At 38.0% G+C, this 14,556-nt stretch overlaps 1 protein-coding gene across 4 annotated transcripts in view; it reads right to left on the reverse strand.

The window, feature by feature from the left end:
• The window catches only part of RBM25 (RNA binding motif protein 25), a 33,794-nt gene that overhangs the window by 1,783 nt on the left and 17,455 nt on the right, over positions 1-14,556 (reverse strand). For 2 of the 4 annotated variants that reach the window (XM_015287085.4, XM_015287086.4), the window contains exons 8-18: positions 12,881-12,934; positions 12,540-12,623; positions 8,733-9,019; positions 7,641-7,839; positions 7,224-7,313; positions 5,915-5,988; positions 5,059-5,209; positions 4,399-4,723; positions 3,168-3,442; positions 2,348-2,446; positions 92-139 (exon numbers count right to left, since the gene is read on the reverse strand). In XM_015287085.4, the coding sequence (XP_015142571.1) occupies positions 92-139; positions 2,348-2,446; positions 3,168-3,442; positions 4,399-4,723; positions 5,059-5,209; positions 5,915-5,988; positions 7,224-7,313; positions 7,641-7,839; positions 8,733-9,019; positions 12,540-12,623; positions 12,881-12,934 (1,686 nt within the window). The remainder of the gene's footprint in view (positions 1-91; positions 140-2,347; positions 2,447-3,167; positions 3,443-4,398; positions 4,724-5,058; positions 5,210-5,914; positions 5,989-7,223; positions 7,314-7,640; positions 7,840-8,732; positions 9,020-12,539; positions 12,624-12,880; positions 12,935-14,556) is intronic. The other 2 variants (NM_001199684.2, XM_040700955.2) reach the window with 1 other exon arrangement.

A 14,556-nucleotide genomic window follows, 5' to 3' on the forward strand; every position in this document is an offset into this window, starting at 1 on the left:
CCAAATATTTCTGTTATGGACTCCTACTAACTCACACAATTGATTACCAGTGCAATGCAGAAGGTACATCAATTACACAATTCCTGCTTACCATGGCAACGTCATCCAGTATGCTCTGTGGTGAACTATGAGCCATAACCTGAAAGAAATAAATGTTTTTGGTCTGAAAACTCAAAGTAAACCATATGAATATCTTTGGGGGAGGGGGGGAAGAATCGCTACTTCCTAGGAATTTCTAATACTTTGCTCAGACAAAAGTGTTTCCAATTCATTAGTTTCTAGCATTAGCCAGGGCAAAATTTAAAAGTTCATTAGATTTAATTACAGTGAGTGCAAGTTTATGGGTTGTTACTGAGGAACAAGTTCTAGCAAGCTCCAGAGATTCAACACAATCTCTATTTGCTGGCTATCTGGCACATTTGGTAAACTCCTCTTCCTTCAACAGTGAGTTCCTGCTGGAAGACTGAAGCAAAATTTGCTCTCTCATTCTGTCTTGAAGTATTTTAAGGATTTTAATTTTCTAGAATCATAAAGCTTTAAAACTAGAAAATGACACTTCGTGTTTCTTTTAAATATAATTTAAACTTGACAAATATTTTGTTTTTCACTTTCTATTAACCACTCATGCCACAAAATAGCCACTTGATTTGCTTCATGAAGTAGCCCTTAAGCATAAAATCCTTAAGAGTTGGAAGGGACCACTGAAGGCCACCTAATCCAATCTCCCTGCAATGAACAGGGACATGCACAGCTATGTCAGGCTGCTCAGGGCCTTATCCAGCCTTATCGTTAAAGTCTCCAGGGATGGGGCATCAACCACACCACTGGGCAACCTGTTCCAATGCCTGACCACTCTCACTTTTTAAAATTTTTAAAAGATTTTTTCCTTATATCTAAATCTCATCTACTCTTCTTGAGCTTGAAACCATTTCCCCTTGTCCTACTACCATAGACCCTGCTAAAGAGTCCAACCCCTTTGTTCCTGTAGCTCCCCTTTACACAATGAAAGGCCACTATCAGGTCATCTTGCAAGCTCTCTCTTCTCCAGGCTGAAGAGCTCCAGTTCTCTCAGCCTGTCCTTGTAGGAGATTTGTTCCATTCCACAGATCGTTTCTGTGGTCCTTCTCAGGATGCACTCCAACAGGTTCACCTCTCTCCTGTATAAGGACTCCACAACTGGACACAGTACTCCAGGTGAGGCCTCACCAGTGCAGAGTAAAGGGGCAGGATCACACCTCCCTTGATCTGCTGGCTACACTTCTTTTGATGCAGCCCAGGATATGGTTGGCTTTCTGGGCTGCGAGAGCACACTGCTGGCTCATGTCCAGCTTCCCATCCATCAGTACCCCCAGGTCTTTTTCGGCAGGGCTGCGGTCGATCCTTTCATCCCCCCAGCGTGTACTGGTAATGGGGGTTGCCTTGACCCAAGAGGAATATCTTGGATTTGGATCTGTCTAGTCTCATGAGTTTCACCTGGGCCCAACTGCTCAAAACCCTGTCTAGGTTCCTCTGAACAGCATCCTGTCCCTCTAGTGTGACAACTATACCACACAGCTTGATGTCACCAGCAAACTTGCTGAAGGTGCACTTGACCCCACTGTCAATGTCACCGATGAAGTTATTGAAGAGTATCGGCCCCAGCACTAACCCCCGGGGACACCACTCATCACCAATCTCCATGCAGACATTGAAACATTGACCACCACTCTCTGGACTCAATCCTGCAGCCAGTAAAACATAAGCTGAAGCAAGCCCTTGTGAATATACCATGAAAGCAGTATCTAATTTGACAGAATAATTTAAGCAGAGTTTAGTTGAAACAAGGGATGCACATGACGGAGAGGAATGGGAGAACGTCTTCTAGTGCTAGGTCTAATACCTTGGTATTTGTCTTCTACCAAAGAAATAACAGCAACAATAAAGCTTTTTTAAAAAGTTAATTTAAAACTCACATGATGTCAGCTTACTGTCTTTCCCTGAATTCACACACATCCTATTCTGTAAACTTGAAAATGTTCATAGCAAATTAAATATTTATCTGAAATAAAATGGTAAAGCTACCAGGTACAACACTTGCAATTGTCAACAGCTTGCTTCAGATGGTCTTATGGAGTAAAGTGCTAAATGTAAACAGCACCTGGCATGTATAAATTGAACTTAAGCATTCAAGGAGGTAACTTGTACTTCAGGTTAGTATGTACACTGCTTTACATCAATCACCTCTGCTCACCAATATTATAGAGAAAGTAAGAACAGACTGTCTTCAAATAACAGACAGTGCTACTATTCCTGCAGCTTTAATTGGCAATAAAATCCAGACTTTGAAAAGGACCTAGAAGATACTAACCTTAGAACAAACAAAGTCAACTAGCGTAGCTTCTTCTTCACCAATATATTCTATTATTTTCTTGTTGATCCACGGTCTAATTCGACGTTCCATTAGTGTCTGAAAGAAAAATCACACCATTATTTCCATAAATTTTATTACCCTGAAAAATTACTGCCAAAAAGGCAGCCAGAAGACCCAAAACAACAGCTCAATGAAAGATAACTGCTCTAAAAGTATGCGCCTCCTATTTTATTGGCTCACAAAAAAATGTCAGAAGCAGATGTTGGTGGTATGGCAGTAGAGGCTGAACCTTCCCACCAGTATTCCATTACATACTGTTGACATGCAACTAATGACAGCAGAGGGGCAGCCTGGCAAAATGGCATAGGACATGGAAATACATACAGTGCAAAGATGTGGGAAACTGAATTCCTCCATGAGGAAAAAATTGCACCCAGTGATACTTGCTGAACATTTATGTAGACCATCTCAGCTAGCATAGATTTTATTTATTTATTTATTTAAACAAGTGCAGCATGCAGGCTCTTGATCATCACTGGTGAAAATGCAAATCTTTTTATAAGACTTTTTTCTCCCCATTCATAATATTAGTAGACAACTCAGGAGTGTTATCAGTTCAAGAGACCAAACAAAAATAAAGCAGTCATACTTAAGAATAAGAACTAAACATGGAAAAGAAACGTAATACTTAAGTTCAATTCCATTTAGTAGTGCTGCTTCAATCTACTGAGATACTAGGAATGCTACACCTCTATTCAATTCCAAGGTTTGTTTGGAGAAATCAGGCTTTTTGAGTGTGGTTAGGAAAGTAACTTACCGAATCCACAATTGACCAGTCAAGAGGATATGCAAAGAGCTCTGGTTTTGCTGTGGGAATCTTCTCAATGAGACTCTTAATATGTTTGCGTTTTTCCTCTGTATTGACGCTGCCTTTGATGTTGCTTTTATCTTCATCTCCATAATCCAGGGGGACAAGTTTCCTTTTCCGGGGCACATCATCACTGTCTTCATCATCGAATTTATTGAAAACACTATCCACAGCAAGCTTCTTCCTTTTTACAGCATTGGGCTGATTAGGACTATTACAGGCACCTACAACCCATAAGACAGAACTACATATTCATGAACTGTAACTAAACTTTGCTCTTCACACATTTTTTGATGAATATCACGTTTGGGTTATATAAATGTCAAATCTCAAGATTTGCTATTAAAATGTCAAGCTCAAACTGAGCTTCTTCAAGGTTCCAGAAAAACAGGCAGCTCTCCCCTATTACCCTAAAACCAATTAGCATTCCTTACTGAGAGAGGGAGACAATAACATGAGTTCAAACCTTAGCAGAGGCAAAGCAACGAAGTGAAAGTTAACTATGAATCCAGTTGTAGGAAAAGCATTAAATCTGTTAGACTAATAGCACACAGATGCTCTTCATTCATGTTTTAACATTAGCGTGAGCTTGAACTACAGCCTTAGTATAGTTGAAAATAATAAATGAACAAACCTTCTTGAAAACAAGTATCATTAGTTCTGGTACTCTAAACAAAAATGTTTTGTTTTTTTTTTTTTAAACACTAGGAAATTGCTAAAGAGCTAAGGAACTCTACGCTCATGCTCCAACTGCAATTGTCATCAATTCACTGAACTACTTTAAGAGGGAAAAAAAAAGCCTCATTTCCAGTTTCCTTGATTTGAAAGGGTCTTTGTGAATAAATATGGGAAAGTATCTAAGACTTATTTAACATATACTTACATCAATGAAAAGTAACAAAGAGCTTTACAACAGACACTTGGAAACCTTCGAAGTAAAATAACTAATCTCAGTGTAGAGCATTCTTAAAATATTAATCCTTTAGGATGACTAGACCTCCACTCTACATTTCAGAAGAGAAATCTATGTATACCATATGCAGAGCATATGGATAACGACACTTGACAGAACACGTCAAAAATGTACAATATATTTGGAAAATTATGTGGCTGGCTACCTCGCCATTTTTTTTTTTCATTGCAAACCCGTTTAAACATTAACATAAAACTGTGAACTCACCTAGTTTGAGGCTAAGTCCTATTTTGGGCCGATGCTCCTCTGGCTGTTGCTGATCAGGTGAATTTTCATGGGGGATAATAATGCCACAGGGAGATTCATCACCAGGTGTGTTAGGGGTTGCATTTCCACTAGCAGAAGAAACAGATGGGGCAGAACTAATTGGTCGTAATGTTGGTTTAAGGCAGGGCTTTTGTTCAGGCTCTTCCTCTTCTTCCTCTGGTTCTTCTCTTTTTTCTTCTTTTTCTGCTTTTTCCTCCTCCTCCTCCTCAGACTCAGGCTCTTGTTTGATTTGTGGCTGCCTACGGCGCTCAGCCTCCTGCTCCATCTACAATGAAACAGAATTAGCAAATAAGCTCTCCAAAAAAAAAACACTGTTCAGAAAAAGAAAGGTTAGTTAAGAATTATAACATACAACTACTGTCATTTTATTGAGAATTACTGGCTAATCTAATTTTCGAACTCCATCCAGAGATGCATCTGAAGCAATTTTTCATTTCAGGTCGTCTTACTGCTTGCAAGAATTTATTTGTTTTTAAAAAAAGTGAATAGACAAAGTATTAATCATTCAATCTTTAGCTTACTGAATACAATTTAATGTCACTTAACATGAGCAGAATATCATGGGATTTTTTTCTTCCTGTTGGACTAACAGCTACTTACCCTCTGGAGTTCTGCATCTGGATCTGGGTGTCCTTCTGCCAGAAGGCGCTGCCTGATTTCTTCTAATTCTTCCTTTTCTCTCTTCCTATCCCGCTCATCTGCTTCCATCTCTTTCTCTCGGTCTCGGAGTCTCTTCTGAAGAGCACTACCCCTACAAAAGGTACAAAATTCATATTTTAAAAGCACATTCCAAGTATAACCTTGTATGACAGTGCAAGAAGTACCCGATATTGATGTACTGCACTTAATAAATTAGAACATAGAAGCACGTTGTGTCCCCTATTTTTTTTTTTTAAGAGGAAAAGAAAAATCCCTACATTCTAGTATAGAATTTGCCTCCCAACACATTAAACAAAGAATGAGACTGCTGATCTCTCCAGGAAGATAACCAAATTTTATGGAGCTGTACGCGACAAGGACCAGTTCTGATATCTTAGCCTGAGGCAAGTTTCAGTTAGTCCCAATCTGAAGGATCTTTCTCATCCCCAATATGCTTGTTCTTGATACAATTTACAGCTTCCTTGTATTGAATTATTTAGAAATAAGCTTCATCCTGTCTCCCTGCCTGCCCTTAACCTTAATTTGTACTTACATTGACCTGTGCTGTGCCTGACTTGAAAGTTAAGCAGTAGGAAGAAATAGCTATTCCCAAGCACTAGCAAGTAGCACTTAAGGACTTTGCCTTTTCCCTCTGGCACTTAAGCAATGCTGAAATAATTTGGATTCTTATATGAGCCTTAAATCTCCACTTAATCACTCAAATGTGCAACTCTATAAACCTCTGCCAACAAACTCCACAATTTTGTTAAAATGGTTGGTGAATATTTTCTTGCCTGGAATCAACACAAAGACATACCTGTAGTATTTTGGATCATCTCTGTCATCATCATAATCTTCTAAGAATTCTTTTAACCGTTTAGCTTCTTTTGCCTGCAAGACATCAGAGCACAAACAATATTATTTCTGGTTTAAAATCTAGTAATATTTTTAGCAAGTCAGTGCTAAAAATATCACATATTACATATTACATAAAAATCAAAAAGTTTTCCACAGAAAATAGAAATGCCCTATGACACTGCGCTCATAACAAAGGCTAGGGGAAAGAAGGAGAAAGGGGAAACCTTCAGAGTTGCAGCATTTGTCTTCTTAAGTAACTGCTACACATGATGGGGCCTAGTTTCCCTGGGAAATGCTGAACATTTGCTTGATGTTAGGAAACAGTAAATTAATTTCTTCTTTTGCTTGCCTGTGCAACCTTCATGCAGCTTTTGTTTTACATATTAAACTGTTTTAATCTCAACCCAAGAGTTTTCTCACTTTAACTCTTCCAGTTCTCTTCCTCATCCCACTGGGAGGGAGGGAGCAAGAAGCCATGCACTACTTAGCTGCCTACTGGAGTTAAAACAACAATTCCCAAACTTTTTTTTTTTTGAGGGTGGGGGGGAGAAGGGAGGGATTTAATTTCATGTAGAACAGTATCTTTCTCATTTTTTTATTCTATTGTTCCTCACTTTCCATTTTCTGTTTGTTTTGTAGCAAATCCCACTCCACCTCCTATCTGGAGCTCTCTTCTGTTTTCTCCTTCTCTGGGATAATTACAAAGTGAAATAGGAATACCATCATTTAAAATAATTTTTTTAGACAAGGAAAATAATTAAACTGTGAAAATATCCACCTGATAAAACTGATTTCAGACTATGTTTCCAGGTGTTAACTGGCTTTAGTTCTTCAGTTGTGAAATTACCACAGAAATTTAGCAGTGCTTAGATATTACATGAGGTTCAGGCATGTGAGAAGGATGGAAGCAAAAATGCTGCTCTAATTCCATTGGTATAACATAGAAAAGATAGATTTTCAAAAAATCTGATGAAAATACAGGTTACAGAAAGAATTGTGCGTGATGGTCAAACTGCAGTGCTTTTACAGCTGCCTAACTTCTCATTGTCCTATCCTCACAAGATCAAGACACTGAATTGCTCAGGACTCTCAACAGTAGTCCTGCTTCTATTACGCATCTTTTTCAAGTCTATTAACTCAAATTTTTGTACTCATTTGTAAACAAAATGAAAGCACTAACATTGCATAAAGATAGCAGGAGAACATTTCTTTCTAAGTGGGACACAAAGAAGAAGGGGAAAAAAATGACAGGTAAAACTAAGCCTTACCATCTCCCTCCTTCTTTCTTCTTCCCTTTCAGCCTCTTTTTCATATTCTCGACTTTTCTTCCTCTCTCTGATTTCCCAGTTTTTAAGACGCTACAACAGAAGAAAAACATACAATCCAGACTCAATTAAATTAAAAGCAGCAGAACTACTTTAAAGATAGTTTGTATTATTTTTATATTTATATCATTATAATGTTTAGAAACATTAAGCAAAATTAGTTATAGTTTAAGACTCTGGAACAAAGAGTCCAGCGTTCTTCTGATTGACTGAAATACTCGGCCCAATTCACGCTGTCAAAAGGTTAGAAGTGTATTTAGAAAAGGAGAGATAGAAGGAATGACATAGTTTGCAGAGAAACAGCTACTATGACCCAGAAGTAATATTTATTCTTAAGGAATTTTAGAAACTCCCACGTACCTCTTGATACGCAGCTTCCTTTTCCCGCAGCTTCCTCTCTAACTTTCGGCGTTCATAGGCATCTTCTTCATCTTCTTCTCTGTCTCTCTTTTTATCCTTTTCTCGTTCTCGTTCCCGTTCTCTTTCCCGTTCTCGTTCCCGTTCCCTTTCACGCTCCCTTTCTCGCTCTCGTTCTCTTTCCCTGTCTCTGCTTTTTTCTCTGAAGGAAGCAAGAAGTCCAAATTTATGTACAGAGCCCTTCTTGTCCATTCAATGAAATGATGTACTTTTAAGTGTATAATGCACTACTTACACCATCTTGCAAGTTGTCTTTCTTGTGCAATTATACAGGATGATTAGCCAATACAGCAGTGGGCATAAATCAGGACTTTGAGATAAATAGTTCTTGAATATATGTAAGTAGTTGTTTGAGCACTGCAACTATTTAATAGGAATATCTACAGAAATTAAGCGTAAGCACATAGCAACTCATTTATTAGGTTACGTTCGTAGTTCTCTATAAACAAGTGACAGCTAAAAATGCCACACAAAAAGGTATTCTTAATAAATCCTTCACATTTTCACGGCTTAGAGATAATATAAGCCCTGTTTACAAGAAAATGTAAAGTGTAACCGCCATTTCTCCTATGGTGAAGATGAAAATGGTAGCACCTAGAGACTGACATTATGAGTCATAGTTTAACACTGAAAAAGGAATTCCCTTGCTTTAAAACAAACAAACATCCACATATGCAAGGAAGATGAAAACTATTTAAGGCGAAGAATGGTGAAGACATCAGAGAACTTCAAGGACAAACATAATTACTCATGAAAAAATGAAGACTCTTGATAAAACTAGTATACTTAAGTCATGGTTGGATGATGGTTGCCTGGTGCACATTACAGTCCTTATGTTCCTATGCTGTGCAGGAAATCAAGTACTCTTCTGATTAGTGTAAATACAATCTTCTCTAAAATTTCAATTTCCTTTTTTTCCATTGATCCATCCAAATGGACCACTCTTACTTTGAATGGCAGCTTCTGTGCTGAACTACAGACTCAGCAAACAACACTAGAAGTAACTGAAACAGCAAGCAACCTCAAGCGTACTACCTTGATCTGCTCCGATCCTTGTTGCGATCCGAACTTCTTTCACGATCTCTGTCCCGATCTCTGTCCCGTTCTCGGTCTCTGTCCCGGTCCTTAGTTCGGTCACGATCCCTATCTCGCTCCCGTTCACGCTCCCGTTCCTTTTCCTTCTCTCGTTCACGCTCCCGTTCCCTTTCTCTTTCACGCTCTCTCCTTTCTCGTTCACGCTCCCGTTCCCTTTCTCTTTCTCTGCGTTCTTTTTCAATTTCCTGTCTTTCTTTCTCCTTTTTGCCTTTTTCCTCCTCCAGTTTCTAAAAACCAACAAGAGAACTTACATAGTTAATTCTGTAGTTATAGGAACTGGATATTCCCGACGCAACACACAAGGCTGGTAATGGAAATACCAAAACCGCCACTGATTTTAAATATTAAAGAGGGTTTGCTGGGTATTTTTTGGAACTCATAAGTATGAAATCAAAATGCAGCAATCACAAGACTAGATTTCGTGCAAAAGCATAGATCTACACAGACCAGCAATCTCCAACCTTAGCAGAGCAGGGCTGGCCTCAAATAAGCTGACTAAACTGCACATACATGGTGCATTGCCAGTCATAATTCAAGTGGGCCACAGATTTCACTGGTCCTATAAGCCACTTGGGTACAAGCAGAGTGAACTTCTAGCTGACAAAATTTAATCCTGTTCAACAAGAATATATTTCAGTGGAATGCTTACTGGGACACTGTTTCGTAAGAAGTCTTGGCAGACCGAAACAACCCTATATGAAAAGTTGGGTAAAGAAATTTTTCCACTTACACATGGTGCATGTGGTTTAACAGTGAAGAGAGCTGCAACCTTTCACCTCCCTAAAAAAAATCTAACAGTTCATTGGTAAAAATTGGACTCTGCAGAATGGAATCCTTAACTTCCACCACTGCAAGATGGAGAGAGTTTAAAAAAAGGTTGGAAATAGCTCTTTTGAAACACAGAAACTAAAGGGTTACCTGCTACAGTTTTACTAAAAATTGTGCAAAATTGCCATTTTTAAAATTTCAATTAGAAACAGTTCCTATGACCAGAATTCCTATAAGACAATAGAAAATACATCAACAGAATGATAGATAAATCCATCCTTGGAAGCAATTGTTATGTGTTAACTTACAGATGCTGTGCTAGGACATGGACCGCCAACACTGGATTAACCTTGCCTACAAGCTATGTTTCTGGGAGGAAGAGCAAGTACACGGTTCACAAATATACCAAATAACAACCAAGTATACCAAATTTCAACCTGACAGATGCCAGAATACCACTTTTTTTTTTGAAAAAATATTGAGCAGAATAAACATGTTTATCCCCTTTGGCTCCACGTTTACCATCACTGAAATGAAATTAAAAACTGGAACAATCAAACAGCATTCTGTTTTTTTTTTTTCTTTTCTTTTAAACAAAGCATGTAAGACAACTTTAAAAAGCAATCTTACCTGATAAATGTTCTTCTGCCATAGGCACGGGGACCAGAGAACCAACAAAGGATTACAGAAATAAAGCTAATTCACTAGTGATTAATGTATCCAGTGAAACTACTCTGCATCGATAGCACAATACAGGCAAACCAATATTGGATACATTAAAATCACAAAAGGAAAAAGGGACTAAAAATGGTAGGAAATAGGTAGAAAACTGGTATGAAAAACAAAACTTGGATTCTACAAGATACATGGGGCTAAAAATCAATTTCAAAAGGACCATACTTTACAAGTGCTTTACAGTAAACCTCAGTCTAGTCAGATGCTAAACTAGGCTGTCAACTTCTGAAAATCCAACTTACCTCAAATTTCATATACTTTTAAAAAAGTTTATATACTGAAGTGGTCGATACTTACAGGTTATCATAGATGTTCCAATAGAAATTTCTTTTGTAGAACTGCTTTTTTGCCACTCAAACTTTGTGGTGAAAAAAAATCTCACGTTTGGTTTTTTTTTTCTTTAAACTTAAAAATAATATGCTTACACGTGCAAACACACAGCCTTGTAAATAAGAACCCATTATGTAGGTCCACTTCCTTAAAATCCAATTGAAAAAAAATAAATCAGCCTACTTCATAATCTAAACCTGACCTCAACTTCTATCAGCCTAAACAAGAGGATCTGAAAGGGTAATGGGATGGGAACGATATCTGATATATTGAAGTAATGAACAGAAATGAACAGGTAGAAAAATTATAAATCTTACCTTGAGCTCTCTTCAGACTCGTCCGTGCTGTAAATGGACGCCCCCTGCAATCCTGATACCCTGACAGTCTATGGTTATTGTTTTATAAACTCATACCAAAAACATGCAAAGGTTCACTGTGCTCACTAACCAGCTGCTAAAGATTCAACAGCCCCTTTTAAAGGTATCCAATATATACAGTGACTATTTTCAGTTCGACTTTGATGTTAAGTAACAAGAATAGTCCCCCAGTAATTAAGATTAAAGGCAGAGTATGCCCAAAAGCTTCTGGAACAATGAAGCACTTTGTTTGCTCTTGTTTTGTTAAGCATATTACTTGTTCGTATCTTAATAACAATGGCTTGTTGGGGCTTGGAATTGAACGCAGTTCTACCGAAGTTCCACTGTGAATCAGTTTCATGCTGAATTGCTGAGCTTCTCCAGATGATTTCCACTAGAATTTTTCCCTGCATTTTCACCTCTAACAACTCTGATCAAGTGAAAAACCAAATACATATACACCTAACAATGTGTAGTCACTTGTGTTTACATAGATTAAGTTGCACGAAAACATGCTACCATCCTCAGTAACTACACATGGTAAAGCTGAGTAACATGGGCGTACTTCACCTTGATGTAGCTTCAATGTTTTCATTAACATTGATTACAAAATATTTTGAGACATGAGCATGGGCTCAAAAGATGAGTGTGCTGCTATCTCCCTACACCAAGGGCCATTCCAGTTTCGTACGGGAAAAATATCAACTTTAAGCTAAACATTAAAACAAGAACATTACATGCATAGCTGTGCTTTATGATATATAAGTTCCATTCTACAAAGCAGAAACATTCACAGATGCGATAGCATTAATGGAAACTTCCTTAAGTGAGAGCTAAGGTGGGATTTAATGTACACAAACATTTCCAAGCCAGTTACCCCTTTGCATATTTTTCTGAGGGGGCATCCATAAGTATAATAAAAAACAGAAGCTCATACTTACATCCTATTCCATGTTACTTTCCAAGCTGTGAGTTTCATCTTGCATTAGTCACCATATGATCTCTATCATAATGGTGGGGGTCAATGAATAGATTAGCTTTATGGGAATTTACAGTTCTTCCATGCATCTAAAGTTTGGTAAGTCTGGTAACCACTGACCTAGTTTTAATCTTTTCCCCCACTCTTAACTTAGAACTATTAAAATAAAAGACTTAAATTTAATTCAATTTTCAACTCTTCATAAAATCTTGGATTATGTTATAAATCTACCTACAGAAACACACTCAAGTGTATGTCTTATACTGCAGCCCCATTTAGCCTTTAGCTATAAATATCTTGACTTAATGTATGTGAAGAAACTTAAGTTGCCTTCATTCATGTTAAAGTGAGAAGACTGAAAAATAATCAGTAGCAATCAAAAGCCTTAGCATAAAGATGTCAAGGGCCACTTTAACGTGGTAATTGTCTTTTTTGACTGGTAAAGAGTTACATGTATATTAAACCTAATATAAGCATCATTTTAAGTGATATTGCAATGTACTGCTAAATTTTATAATAGTGTCTTTTTGGATTTTGAAAAATTCTAATTTGTATTAAGCGCAAAAACAAGAATACTACCTTGTGTGTGTCTCTGAATTTACTGATCTCTCTTGATATCAGGTCTCTTTTGTCTTCCTCCATTTCTATAGCATTTATATCCTCCTAAAAAACAAGGGGGACAGGAGGAGAAGCATTAAGAGCTGTTTGTACAGACATAGGAGAACAAGAGAAAAGCTGAAGGTTAGAATTTCAACCAGTCTTGTGAGAGATAAATAAAGTCCTTCTGCAGTACCAAACCTGACAGTCTGATGTTAATGAGTGAAAAAAAATAAAAATAAAAAAATCAGATGGACAAGAGTCACAAATCTGGCAACTAGCAGTAAACACAGTCATTGTCAAAGCCTACAATGTAAACGAACCTTGGTGATGAGTGGATAAGGTATCAGTGGGGCCACTGGAAATCTGCGGAAAATCTGCGGAAAAATCCACGGAGATTTTTTTTTTTAAAAATAGATTGCATACTACTCTGAAAAACAATGTTTTGTATGTTTGTACTATAAAGCAATATTGTATTGCTGTGATCTTATTTCTTGATTCAACAAAATTACAGAAGAACCTCGCTAATTCTCCCTTCTCTGAACTACTTCAATAGACAGTGAGGTCTCATACTATTAAGACTTCACTGAATCATCAAGGATACTACAGGATATTAGTATGCTACGAGAACATCATAAACAAGACTAAGCTACACTTGCCAATACACAGTGTATTTGTGGTGCACGAGTCTCGATTTACTCGCTAATTCGCAAAATTTGGTAAGTTGCACCTACTAACTAGTAGTGCGAATTAGCGAGGTTCCCCCGTGCTCGAAATTGAAAAACAGATTCCACTCACTCTCAGTTCCCCGCACACATTTTCAACTCCCCCATATCAGACATGCCTTCATCCATAAGAACTAACACCAGACTCAGTTTCTAACATCAGTGGGAGTTTTCTTCGCCCCCATGCCCTTCAGGGCACAAAAGCCCCAAAGCTAGCAAGCTTCCCCACCTCCCCACATTAATATCTGCATCCATCCTTCCCTTTCCCATCAGACCACAGTCCTCCTCTCTCTTCTCTTTTATGGCCAAGAGAACAATGAGCTAGGACCAGCTCTTCACTCCCACCTCTATCCACACAGGCCAATGATGGCAACTTCAAGATTCTTTTCCTTCTTCCCAATACGGGAGGAACGATGGGGTGAAATTTCAATCCACATATGCTAAGAGCATATTTTATCCACTTGACTAGCTCAGATTGGTCAAATTTTACATCACAGAAAACTAGCAGAGTGTCTTTCTGTCCCAGTGACATACTCAGCACTCGTCTCTTTCAAGACTGATGCCTTCTTACAGCATGAAACTACCTGTCCTTATTCATCGCTATATAAATGTACTCACAGGACAATTTACATTTTAACAACGCATCTAACAAAAAACATAGCTGACAGCATTAGACAGTGACTCATTTGTTAATTCTCATCCAAGAAAGCATCTTCTCCCAAAGGAAGGGAGAGAAAAGAAAGACAAATTCTCAGCTCAGCACTCTTATGCCTTGGGTTAGCCATGGCTAATAATGTTATGGGGAAGATAAATTCACTCCCCGAGGGAGATGTTACTTCTTGCACCACACTTAAACCCCATAAATATCTGAAACTGCATTATTGACTTTGGAATAGGTACTTTACGGAGGACTTAAGTGTGTAAAAATCTTGTTCAAACAGTTCTCCAATCTTTCATATTAGGTGCAGAATGGCAAGTGTAAGACTCCATTTTCACAGGGTTAGAAATTTGGCTGGAAAAGCTAAGTCTGAGTTTGTTCATTCTTAATCCCTCTTCTCCAGTTTGTTTTAAACCATAAGAAGGTCATTCACAGAAGCAGGTTTAAACCAGAACATTCATTCCTGCTTAACAATTTTTTTGCATTACACAATATAGTAAAACCAGCTGATAAATTCCAGCCAAATTGACACATGCGTGTAAAAGTGATTTTGTAAAGTAGGAAGATTATAATATGCCTTTCATCCCTGAAGGATCCTTCCAAAATTTGTGAGGCA

Source organism: Gallus gallus, chromosome 5 (assembly GCF_016699485.2).
Source record: "Gallus gallus isolate bGalGal1 chromosome 5, bGalGal1.mat.broiler.GRCg7b, whole genome shotgun sequence".
Classification (NCBI taxonomy): domain Eukaryota; kingdom Metazoa; phylum Chordata; class Aves; order Galliformes; family Phasianidae; genus Gallus; species Gallus gallus.